At 44.7% G+C, this 13,172-nt stretch overlaps 1 protein-coding gene across 1 annotated transcript in view; it reads right to left on the bottom strand.

Moving 5' to 3' along the window:
* Positions 1-13,172, bottom strand: part of MNAT1 (MNAT1 component of CDK activating kinase) — a 119,186-nt gene that overhangs the window by 30,067 nt on the left and 75,947 nt on the right. Inside the window, exon 7 of the mRNA XM_032188535.1 lies at positions 5,252-5,373. Within this exon, the coding sequence (XP_032044426.1) occupies positions 5,252-5,373 (122 nt within the window). The remainder of the gene's footprint in view (positions 1-5,251; positions 5,374-13,172) is intronic.

Raw genomic sequence — 13,172 nt, 5'->3', positions numbered from 1 at the left:
AAGCCCGGTGTTCCTGTCACCCATTCAAAAATCAATTCTTGGTTATTTTACCGTATCGTCTGCAACACAGAAACTGACAGGGGTTCATCAAAAACTAATCCAGCCAAAGACCTGATCAGCAGTGGTTCAATAGTTCGGAGAGCATCCTCACTATTCCTCATTTTAAAAAAATGCCACAGTGATTGACAGCGAAGAAGTTGCACTAGTCGTTTCTGGATTAAGTGCCAGCACACTACATGTGGTTCGAATTACACTACAACACTGTACAACAAAGAAATATGCAGAAATTTTCCACTTGAAATGAAGGTTAAAAATTAAATGCTAACAAAGCTGTAACAGATATGAAATCCAGCCTCCTCATCTTGACTCAGAAGTTAAAACGACTGAGCTGTCCTACGCTAGGGAAAAAAGGAACGGATCAATCCAGTTGCTCCTTATAACATGCACAGTGGGCTAAAACATGCTCATTCTATGTAGAAACTTCCTACAGAGCTCTGATTTTCCTCCAGAACTTAACTCTCAAAATGGCATTTTGCTTCGGTTTAACTTTTAAATTAACAAAGAAGGTACTTTACCGACCCTCCTTAGTGTTTGGTGCTGACGTTTACTTTTGCATCATTCTTAAACAACATGCTAAATAACTGGGGTGCTCCTAACAATGTGGTGAGAGATGAAAACAAGCCGATACATCAAAGGGAAGTCCCATTCTTCCCTACAGAAAAGCAGATATTTTTGGAGCAAACTCAACTGTCATATGCAGATGTATATAGTGGGGAGGCATCTCTGCAGACAAAGCTAAGTAGGCAAACATTATTTTATTTTAAACGGAGCAGGCTTGACTTGTTTACAAGGTCTGCACAAAAGCTCTCTGTTAAGGCTGAGGATTTTTATGCTGAGTGCTAACAGAAATTTTAACTCATACCTGTGAATTACCTCTAGGCTGTGAGAATGGCGCGAGCAGGACGGGCGCTGTGCCGAAGAGGTCTTTGGATTACAAGGACCGCTGCTAAACTTTAAGGCATGAAATTCACCCATCTTTTCCCAAAATGTTCATCACATAGGCAGGTTTTTGATTCACAGTAAGCACTCGGTGAGAATGCTTTGCGGCAGCTCCCGCTGGCTCTACATGCGTCCCAATAATCCCAAGAATGCCTTTACATTTTTCAGGACCTCAAACAAACATCACTTTGAACTTCTGGGTTTTTTTTGTTTGTTTGTTTGAAATCAAAACTACATAACAAGCATATATTTTTAAATCAACAAAGCTATTCACAGGATAAAGGCAACTCATTTCCACCCCCATCCTGTTTTGCTCTTTCACTACTTGGCATGACGGGGTTTGTTTTATTTTTCATTTCTTCTGTTTTGCAGTAAGAAAAATCCTATCTATTCCAGACCTCTAACCACACAAATTCAGTGTGCTCAGCTAAAACATTAGCAAAAACAAAAAAGGGGGAGAAAAAAAAACAGAAGACAGACCTTCTTTGTTTCCTTTTACGAAAACCTGAGGTAAAGCAATGGCAGTGAGTGCCTGAGCATCCCGGTGCTCTTGGTCTTTCTCGGCCACACAATTCCTCTCCCTGGCAAGTTGTGGTAGGTCAAACAGCCTTGCAATGACTTGGGCAGTTCAACAGACTTGGGACTGATTAGGACTAAAAGATGTTCCCCAGTTTAGTCAAATGACACTGATCTAACAGCTTCTGGTGACCACAGAAGCGCCAGCAGTGCTTTTAATCAGACAGGCTCTCCAAACACAACCCCCTCAGCAAGTTGCCTTCAACCCCACCCAGAAGCCTGGGACTTCCCAATGTGTCACCAAATATTTGGGTAATTTGGGACAGCAACAAAAGTCACACAGACACAGGGCTATTGGGCATCATAGGCCACAGAGCAGCTGTAGAGCCTCCCTGCAGGATGGGTAAAAGACCACGATCCCAGACCCAGTTTTTCTCAAAGGACATCACCACAGGTTTGGGTGCTCGTAGCCATCTTCTCTGCTTCTTCCTTTCAAGCCCTGTTTCCATCTGAGAAGTGCAGGTGGGCACGAGCTGGCCTCATAAGCTGCACGCCTGACGTGCTCTTTGCCACCAAGAGCAAATCGTCACCAACCTGGATGTAGAGCACCCGGTGGTGTTCACGGGACCATCGCGGGACTTTCTTGCCAAAACCCCACAGACACAGGCAAGGGAACCTCTATCACACTGAGGAAGTCTCACTCCCCCTGCCAGAAGGTTAAATACTGGCTTTAGTAAGCTAGGAGCAACGTGTGTTGCACTAAAAAGCAGTGCAATTGTGGATTGTTACATATTTTTTTCAAAAAATATGAAACAAATAAAAAAGAAGAAAAAATGAAGGGGGGCACAAGAATGGGACGGGACACAAACGATACAAAACCCTACACACAGTACATCTCATTTGTATTGGAGAAAAAAAGGAAAAAAGATTATTCTTCATTATCATCAAACTTGCAACACAACAGCAAGAAAAAAATCATATGGCTATTAATGTTTTTCTGCAGTGCACAGAATAAAATAAAATGTACAGCCCCAGGAGAAACTGAAAACAAGCTTCTAAAAACATTTTGAATGTAATTTCCTTATTTGCAAAACATGCAAAATCCATATAGAAGAGCAGTGGGAGGACCCAGAATCAGCTTATTGGACTGCACACAGTGTCTTTTAAAAAATATTCTCATGGACAAATAACACAAGTCAACTTATAAAGCTAGTTTTTTAATTAAAAAAAAATCCTAGCAAATGTTCTTGATGATCCCCTAAGGATTCACCCTTTTTCTTGCTCTTGTCAGCTGTCTCCTCCGTTGCAGCAGTTTACCAAGAAAGGAATAGCAACGTTCATGCTGCAACCTAAAGTAAGTCTTGCAGAAGGTAAGAGGTTAAGATCTGAATATTCAGAAAGCTCATTCTGTTGGGTGTTTTGAAGATAAACTGTATCTTACCAAAAATGTCAATAAATTATGCTGCCAGATGAGAATTCAAAGTCTCCAGATTACTGAAAGTCTCCAGGTTGGCATTGTCTTTGCAACAGTCTGGCTCCAGAAGCTCAGATGATAGCAGCCTGCGCATTTGAGGGAACTATTTAGCAGTAATAAATGGCCAAACTTGCCTCTGCAAAATTGGTAACAAGTACACGAAATGTTGCTGTACTTTACAACTAACGACAGCATGGTCAAACTGAGCAAAAACTCACAAATTTGGAGGGACTATGGAAAACTTCTTCCTTTCTTACAGAAAGACGACGGAAGCGGGGATGATGAAGAAGGAATGAAAACTACAAAGTCTTTTAGATTTAACCTGTCCTTGTGAGTCCAAAGTAAGAGGAAACTAAAAATCTAGCGGGAGTGGTTAACGTTGTGCCCAGCTCTTCTGCCTCTCTCAGGCAGCTGTATGCAGCTGCCTGCAAAAACCCCAAACCAGGGACCAAAGCACATTAGTTAAGCATTCATCAACAGGAAATGCGCATGAGTTCATATAAACACAGAAACACAAATATATATATAAATGAATAGCCTTGCATGGTCTAAGGTATTTCAGACACCCAATGGAATAGGGTTAGAGTCGTACCAGCTGGGAACCCACAGCGTCGATGTGTTTGTGTTGGAATTGCAAACAGCCTCAGGACTCGGCAGAACTCTTCCGCTGGGCACCGCGTGCCTCCCCTCACCGAATGCCTCCCCTCGCCGCCACAGCCACCCAGCTGCTCTTAACTCTTTCACCACCTGCAGGGTCGGAGCAGACAACCGGGGCTGTTCGGGCTCAGAGAGGTAAAACGAGGCACGTGAACCTCCAGGAACAGGCTGAGTGCTGTTTGCAAACCCTGCTCCGAAGACGCTGGCACGCAGACAGGGTGATGGCACAGCGCTGTGTAAGGCCGCCTCCGAGGCAGAGCCACGGGTCGGATGGATGGCAGGGTTCCTGCGTGATCCTGGTGCCAGCACTCACCTTACGGGGCCACGTACAAAGGGACAGAGGCTGGGAACTCTCCTGGTACAAGCCATCTTCCTCCCCTCAAGCTGTTTCACTTGCGATAAGGCTGAGAGGGCCCCAAGGCTCCCATCGCCCCGGAGGTCCCTCACAGCTGTGCTCCATCCAAACAGGTGGTGAAGGCTGAATCTGGCTCTGCCCAAGTTTAAACTGCTAATTAATATTTGGTCTCAGAAGCCTGATATCAGATAATAAAAATTACAGGCACCAGGAGGACAAAGAAACAATAAAAATGGAGACAATCTAAATTCCAGACAGCCTTCAATTTTCTAAAGCACCATTAGGTTGCTTGTTTGTTTTAAGAAGTCCATCTACCTCTAGCATTTTCTGCGTGAGATGCAGTTCTGCCTGTGCCACCAAACTAAACAGGATTCCTGTTTGGATTTCAGTGGTCTCTGAATCTGCATCCTCCAAGTGTCTCAACTTTCTTCAGTACTTTCTGGCTTCAGTTTTCCCCACAGGGGCAAAGATACACATTTATTATTATTTTTAAACTCTTTCTTGCCTTGCCAATCTGCATGTTCACTCTGCCCCATCATTTTTCCAGCCGCTGTAGGTGCTTGTGACCTTGGAAGCCCAACCACAACCGGTTTAGGGACACTCCCTATCCCAGCGGCTGGGCATTTTCAGGTGGCTTTTCAGCTGTGAACACCCTCCAGCAAGCAGACGTGTCACTTTTGGCCTTCCCAGCCTCCATTTTTCAGGCCCGGCAGGCTCCCTTCCAAACACGGCTGCGCACCGTGATGCCACCAAGCTGCTGGACCAGCCCTGCATTATGCTTTTTGACAACGTTAAGCTCTGTGCTTCATTTCTCACAAACGCAGTTTGACCGTCGACAGCAGTTGACAAGTAAATCTACCCTTTTCCGTGGCAAAAGGCCCAACTTTAATATTTTTACTGGCTTACAGCTGGGTAAATTAGGCCCCAGATTTTTATTTATTTATTTTTTAATACCGTGCAACTGAAAATGAACAGCTACTTCACTGCGACTGCCAAGGACAACCTTAAAAACACTAATGCAATCCAGTCCAGCTCTCAATAGATCTATAAAGGCTTGAGGACCAAAAATTTTAGCTTATCCACCCAAACAAAATGTTGGTTGGTTGGGCAGGAAGTCTAATATTTCATTAAGATCCTTTAAAACAAAACACACACACAAAAAAAGCCCCTACATCCTGGCAAAGTGAAGATGGTAACAGTCCCAGCTACAGCCCTGTGAAATGGGAATTAAAACTTGCAGCGTTACTTACCCCAGCCTTCCCAGCATTTCCAGCTCTGGAACTTGTGGTCCATATGTCTCCACTTGCAGAGGCTGATACTCGTACAAAGCTTCCTCTAGCTTTTGGATGGGAGCTAACGAAATATGCTGACCCTGTTAAAGAAAAGAAAATATATGGTAAAAATTGCTACAGAGCAGGTCAAGGTTTTGTTTAGACTTCTTTTTTAGATGCTCTGCTAGAACAAGTGTACACCATAAAGCTGGTCTGGACAAAGACCATTCCCATTAAGGACATGCTGTCTACCACACCACTCATTTCTTTAAAGATTTAAACTTTTTACTGTGATCTACAGTTCAGAATTAATGTTTCATTAGCTGTAACTATTTGGACATGGTAGGAAAAAAAAAAAAGGAAAGTTTTACTGAAGGCAAGCTTAGTGTTAGAGAAAGCAGCTGCTTCCAGTGCCACTAGTAAAATTATTATTAGGTAAAAATTTCATTTATCAGAAGTAATATCAAACAAATGTCTCTGAGCAAGGCTATTAGATTCTGTAATCAATGATTTCCTGAAAGCCCTAATTAGAAAGAGAAGCCACTTTCATTTCTCTCTGCAGGCTTTGTAAACTCCCATATATAATGGCCCTCAAGATACGACTTTTACAGTGCAATACAATTAATTCATTCAGTAAATTCCCATTTGTTTCATAACTAAAAATATAGAAACACACAAACATAAGATTTTAATTCCAGATGGTACTTTTGCAAGCCCTTCAGACCACTGAGAAACAGCGAGGCTTTTTTCCCCCCCCCTCTCCAAGTCCCTATCACTCCGAGCTCTCACAAAACAGGAGACTTGTGGCTGGAAAGGAGGGGTCAGGAGGATATGAGATAGAGCCAAAGTTAACAGATGTTGCTGCATGACATTCTACACTGATTTGTTGATCTTTCACACAGTTTCAATTTTCTACTGTGTTCTATGGTGCTCACAAAAATTAGCAGCAGCAGCAAAAAAGACAGACCACGATGATCTCCCCCAAAACAGCCTGGCTTCCCCTCCAGCAACTGACCTTCACATCTGCGACACGCGGGAATTTGGGAAAGTAGCAGGATTGTTTGCATAGACATTTTGTCTGCAGCAGGAGATCGGAAGCTTTCCATGGTGTAATGCTCCCACTGGTGAGCACTTGCTCAGCTTCAGGTCCCGGGGGCCACTCGAAGTCTTTATCTACTCCCTCAGCTGGGAGCTGAAGGCTCCTAACGTGGGACACTGGGTTAAAATTAACTAAACGGGGAGAGAAATAGTCAGCAGAAAGGGAAAGCTGCTAATTAAATTTCTGGGTGAGGACAATGACCTTCCTGAAGCAGTAGCGTGGCTATTTTTGTTTAGAGAGCTGCAGAAAGTGGGTAAGAAAATTGAAGATGCAAGTCCTTGAGAAGTGCTATCACGGGGCTAGGCTGAAATAGAAGCAGCTCAAGTCCTCCATTGAAAAGGCTCTGTGTTTGTGATGAGAAGAGAGAGTCGTGGCCTTTTTCTGTGCTACTGATGAGCCCGGAGGGGCTGCTGCTAGCGGTGGCTCCAGTGACAGTGCCTCAAAAGCAAAACGCGGTGGAGAAAGTTCCCAAGTCAGCCGTGAGTCACTCCAACTTCCAAAGCTACAGCACGCAGCTGCTTCTACGCCCCAAGCTGTTGCTGCAACATTAAAACCAGGCGACCACTCTTTTAAAAAGTAGGGAAAGAAAGGATAAAAATTCAGCATTGATACTGCTCCGTGATATTTTAAAGGTCTCTTTATATTGCTAGACATTGTAGCTTTACAATCTATTCACGCTCACGAAAATATTAAACTTTGTAGCTACCCTGATGTGGGCATGCAACACCCAGTGTTAAGAGATGAATGCTTGAATAAGACTTTTAGATTTACTTAAATAAGATTTAAAGCTTTGACCAACTTCGCATCTCTGACCGAACCGAAGGGAAAAGATGCCTCATCATTTTATATGCGAACACCCTCATCTGGTGAGTGAAAAGCCTCAGTCTTTCCAAATCCAGAGGAATTTTGTTCCAGCCATAGAAAAGAAAATTCAGTTTCAGGCAAAGATCAAAACCATGATAAATATTTTTGGAAATTACTTGTGTGTGGAAAAAGGGAGCAGCTCAGATTGCAGGAGCCACATCTCTGGAGGGCATCACCAGAACAGCTGCTCGCTGTTAGCGGAGTTGCCATTGATGCATTCCTCACACTTTTTTAACGAGAGCAACTTCTGCTGACATTGGCCAAGGGACGCAGGAGGGCTCCCGACAAACGCACGGGGCTCATCGCCAGCCTCTTGCCCCACCACCACCTCTGTTGCTGCAGATGCCCGGCTCCGTCTGCGGACTCCTGGTAGGAGAGGATGAAAATATTTCGTTTGTCTTCCTCTGGGGCGTTCCCGAGGTGCCAGAGGCCAGAAGGGATGGTGATGGTTATTTCCTTTCATGATGCCCAACTGGTAAACGCATGTGAGCTGTGTTTGGATGCTGGGAGGCTGGCTGGTCAGCGTGCCAACCACACGGCAGGCACTGGGGTGTGCATTACAGGGAAAATTTAACATTTACCACTCCGTGAGGATGCCCCAGGACTGTCAGCTCAGGCAAAGCACCTTCTGCTGAAAGAAATCCAATCCAGACTGGGAGATTTCAGATCAGAAAGGTCCAGGCACATCCCCTGGGTTGGTTATTCCAACAGAGAATGATTTTTGCCATTAAACACTGGCAGCTCGTTTCTGGCTTATGGAGCTCAGTCTCAAGCAGGGTCTCTCTCCTTTGGCTCTGTTACACCCTGGACCAGGGTACAAGCATTAGGATCACTCTGTGCTTCTGCACGGCAAAACCACGGTGGTGCTTTGGGCCCAGCAGCAGATCCACACCTCAAGGAGGCCGCGCAGCTGGGACACAGCTCATTTGTTTTCTTTTCCCCAAATCACAGCTTCAGCTGATGGGCTTTGGCAAGGCGGATTAGATTCCACTTAGCAACGGGGGAAAAAAAACACGACTGGCTGCTGCTCCTGCCCTAGAGCTGTCTGGCCCTTAGGTGAAGGCTTTTTCCTACGAGCTGGCCTTTAGTCTTCCTTGAGCTGGGAGAGGGCTAGGTGGAAGCAGAGGAATTACAACACACGCTGCCAGATGAATGGGGCTGCATCTTGGTCAAACCCCACGAGCACAGCAGCTCTGTTAATGCTCTGGGTAGGAGCTGGCCGTATGGAGGGCTAAGGTGCGTTTCCAGCAAACCCTGGTGAAGCTAAAAGGTTCAGTCTGAGCGATTTGTCCAGCTAAAAGCCATCTGACCAGCAGCATCTCCCTTCTGTGTCTGTGCTGTGGTCCCCAGCCACTTCAGAAGCGGCTGCTATACGGGGGAAGCTGTTGTGTAATTCGGAGACATCACATGAGACAATAACTATTACTTCGGCCTTACACAGCACTTTTCCACATCCAAAAAACATTTCACATCTATGAGGTAAGACTTATAAATTTTCTGTATTCCACCTAGACAGCCGGCCTTATCTCTTAGCCAGCCCTACCTCCTTCCAGCATTAGGAGACGTTTATTAGCACACTCAAACCGAGATGAAGGCGGCGGGTCCAAGCTCCTGCTTTTGCATTACTTTCTCCTGACAACCCTAAGATCTGACGCTGTGGTCACGGGTAAGTATTTCTAATTCCCCTCGGATGCTGTAATGTTTGTGTAAAAGAAACTGACAGCATCCAAATGGAGACAGAAAAGGTTTCCAAGAACACAGACAACAGATTTTCCTGCCCCTTCTCCCTCCCACTCCCTATCTTCATGGCATACAAGTGTTTTCTCTGGGATTATTTTAGGCACTGTAGCTGCCTATTGCATTTGGGAATGTATGGAACCACAAAAAAAAACACTGCTAATTAGAATGAAGGCATTTGCTTACCCGTAGAACTTTGTTTATTTAAAAGACTGCAGAGCAGTGGATTTGCGAGCAACTGATTTTCCATTCATGTACTGCATGGTTTTAGATTAAAGGAGTACAGGATTAAATTGGGGGGAGAGGAGGATAATGTCTTTGCATTACAAATAAAAGGGACGGAATAAAACGGACTGATTTACTTCTCCCTGAGATGCATCATTTGAGCTATCTCTCAGTGTAAATAGTAAGAAGTAGCCAATTTTTGTTTCAGACTGTGATGCAACATGGCATTAACTAAAAAAAAAAAAAAAAAAAAAAAGGATTATATGCACAGATGCGAAGAGCTGCCCTTGCAGTGACACTGAGCTTATTTTAAACAAAAAAGCAGTAAAATCCAATCAGGTCCTTTTAGGAAACATCTGAGCCACTTCAGGCTATTGGAGCACCAGAGCTGGTGTATCTGCACCTCTCACACAGAGGCTTGGTGAATGCCAGGTGTACCAGTGCTGGCTCACTAGCAGAAGGTTATTTTAGCACAGAGTGCAGAAATCCCAGCTCGAGGTGAAGCTTTGAGGCTTCCTCCCATCCTTTCGTCTCTCACTTTCCCTGCCTCCAAGACTACACTGCCTTCCTTCACCCCCGTCCCTCTGCAGCAAGAAGAAAAACAACCAGCAGCCTTCTCAGAAATCTCCAGTGCCAAGGAGGAGGGGAAAGGAGAATGACACCACCAAAAATGCACTAGTAGGGGAAAGAGGAGGAACAGCTATGCCACAAAAACATCCCCAGGCAAGAGACAGAAGCCAGAGATTGGGGTCATTAAAACATGCCCAGACAATGCCTGTTTCTGTGCTGGAGGTGGCTGGACCAGACGATGCAGCTGATCTTTTTGCTTTTTTCATTTCTCTGCGCTCAGGAACTTACCCAGGTCTGCTATCACCGCACCGAGAGATCACACCACATGCTGGATAACAGAAGTAGTATTTACGTGCTACGTCTCCCGAAGCCAGTTTGCAGCAGTGCTGTCTCTGGGGGTAATGCTTTTCACCTTCAGGTCGCGCTCCCTGCACAGCCAGAAAAGAAGAAACTGCGCCCAGCACAGTGCCAGGACATAGCCCTGCTAAAACACATCCCAAATGTCAGCTCTATTGCTGCGGGGAGGGTAACGAAGGCCCTTCTTCATACACTGTCACTCGGGTTTGCAATTACCCAGTGCTTACCAGTGGATGTTAGAACAACACTACAGATGCCTTGTATTTTTTTACTATAATCTCTCTTAGAAAACCATCTTACTTCTAAGTTCACAACAGAATTCAGGTGTTGGAAAGATGTCTTCGTGATAACAGAATTTCTTAGAGAACAATCTTGATGCAAATGCCCCAAGCGCTCGGAGCCAAAAGCTGTTTTCTCAGTTCCCACCCTCCCCACTCACTATTGACAAACCCGTGTCAGCGGTGCTAATATGGCTATCTGATTCTGATTAACTACTTTGTTTGACTACAGTAATACTCAGGAAAAGGAGAATGAAACTGATAGATTTGGAGGGCTTGGTTAATATTATTTTAACCTTTACCCTCCCTGTCTTCCACAGCTTTTTTAAATAAACAAGAAAAATGTCAAACTAAAATGCATAATTCCATTCCCTAGCCTAAAATTCCTGTGCCACCGAGGTTTTTTCCAAGCACTTAAATATCTGAAACCAACTGCTCTTACTTCTGCTTTTGAAAACCAACAACAAATCTGATTTCTTTACACAATTACTAAAAGTACTGCGGGAATATCCCAGTAACTAAGCAGAAAAAGAACAAACGATCTGACGCAGAAACCATCAGGATCAATTTCAGCCTGCCTATCGATCTCAATGACAGAATCCGACCACATGTGGCAGGGCGAAGATAAAAGATTCACACCCCACTTCTCCTGGGGGTAGATGATTTCAGATGCTTCTTACCACCCTCACTAGGTTTAGGGTTTTTCCCCCCACAGTAAATTGAATTTTCAAAGCCAAAATGGATTTAAAAAATGTGTTTTCTTTATGAATGGCAAAAATATAGCAAGAGATCAACAGCACCGAAGAAGTTGTTAACAAAGAGACGGTCACATATGTGGTCTGTTACACGAAAACCTGTATCTGGGAAATTAACCACATCTAGGCATGTGCTCAGCAATACTTGCCTCCAAAATTTTCCTTTTACAACTTTCTGACATAAATAATTACCTGACCAGACTTATCTTTAAGCTCCTGCCAAAAAGCCGCATTTCTCTAATCTCTCAGCAGAAAGCCTACGTCCATCAGACACACTGAAAGAGAATTCAGCTGGTTCGGTGCCAGTAGCAGGATTTAGTGACTGCTCTTTACAGAAAAGTCTTTTGCCCTTTCTTCACATCAGTGGATGACACTGCCTGTTTGCCCCTGTCGTCTCCCAGCGAGCTGTCGAAGCGCGGTTATGATTCAGGGCATAGTCTGGATGTTTGCAGGGCCGAGTCACACACTCATTTTCGGCAGAGACTCCAGAGCTCTGCCAAGCTTTCCTCAAAATCTCCGGCACCGTTCAAAGGACGGCACCATACACAAGACAGCACCATTTCTGAAAACAGAGAATTAAAACACAGCGGCATTTTCACACAAGTAACGAGCCCACATGCCATCCCCTGGTTTTCAGGGCTCATTTCACAATCTTGCTCCCAACTCGGCCTCAGCTCCTGCACACTTACTCCGTGGTTTGCAGTGCAGTGTGCTGCAAGCAGAAGCTCAGCCTCCTCTGAGCCTTCTGCCCTGGCCCTCAGAGCCCTGCCTTGCACGATTCCTCTGCCTTGCACCATTCCTCGTTGGCTCTCCCAGCTGGACCGAAGAGCCGTGCCCAAACCAGCTGCTGTGAGGGACACAGGTACCTGGCAGATGTGAGTGCAAACCTCGCCATCAGCTCACCTCTTCTTTTTCCTACAGTGGCTTCAGGGCTCAACATGGCCCTTTTCAGGGTACACCTGCATCTTCTTTCTATTTTTCGTCGAGCGGCTTCACTAAGGGTGACTCAGAGTCCACGTTCAGCTCAGTTTGTTGTGCTGTTTCCCAGCGTGCTCTGTCAGTATTACAGCATTAGGCAGAATTAAGGAAACTTTTGTTGCATTGCTACCATCAGACTTCTGGAGCCTTGATCATTTTGATTTGGCTCTCAACGAAGCATAAGCTCTGCAGCAGCCAGTCTTATTACAGGATTATAGGCCTTAATATAATACGGTTTTAAATGCCCACATTAGGGGCCTAATTTTTCAAGGGATGTGAAACAGAAATCAATTTGACAAATGCCACCTTGTGTATCACAACAAACAACATTTAGAGAGTGACAGGCATCCCAGCAGAGATCAGAGCACAGCAATAGCCGTGCATCGCTCACCAACCAGCAGCAATTGTTTGAGTCTTCATACAGCTGAACCTGCTGGTGCTCCTGTCGTGGTGCAGGAAAGCCGGGTGTTATGCTGATACGACTCCTCGATCATGCAAGAAAATAATTTAGGAATTCCTGGAGAACAATGGAACTTGCAAAACTTCACTGCTTTATTGGTGAACCTGGCAGGAGCTGACAAACAATGATGCATCGTTGTACCCACTGCCTGCTCTTCCCTAGGATTCCCTAAAGCAGCTCCCCCCAACCCAAATATCCACAGCTAGACAACATCATTCTTAAGGAATGTAGAGTCTGATGGATGATTTAAAAAAGAAAGACTGCTTAAACTAACAAAACCGAACAGCAAGCTGACCTCAGTCTACAGAGGATGAGAAATTCCGTGTGTGAAAATCAGAGACATATTCCCTATTTCACTGAGCATACAGCCTAGACCCAGATAAATGTTGATAAAGATGCAGAACACCCCAACCAGAATGGCTTGTCTGACTGATAAAGAAATAAAGTGAGATTCCTTGAATAGCTAGATTTTAAGGAGGGACTGCTAAAATGTGATAAAACTCTGGCAGTAGGAAGCATGGAAGTTTTTAAAGCCATGGGGACAAAATAAAGGAATAAAATATGAAACGGACAACAA

The sequence above is a fragment of the Aythya fuligula genome, chromosome 5 (assembly GCF_009819795.1).
Source record: "Aythya fuligula isolate bAytFul2 chromosome 5, bAytFul2.pri, whole genome shotgun sequence".
Taxonomy (NCBI): domain Eukaryota; kingdom Metazoa; phylum Chordata; class Aves; order Anseriformes; family Anatidae; genus Aythya; species Aythya fuligula.
This window is presented reverse-complemented; position numbering and strand designations above follow the sequence as displayed.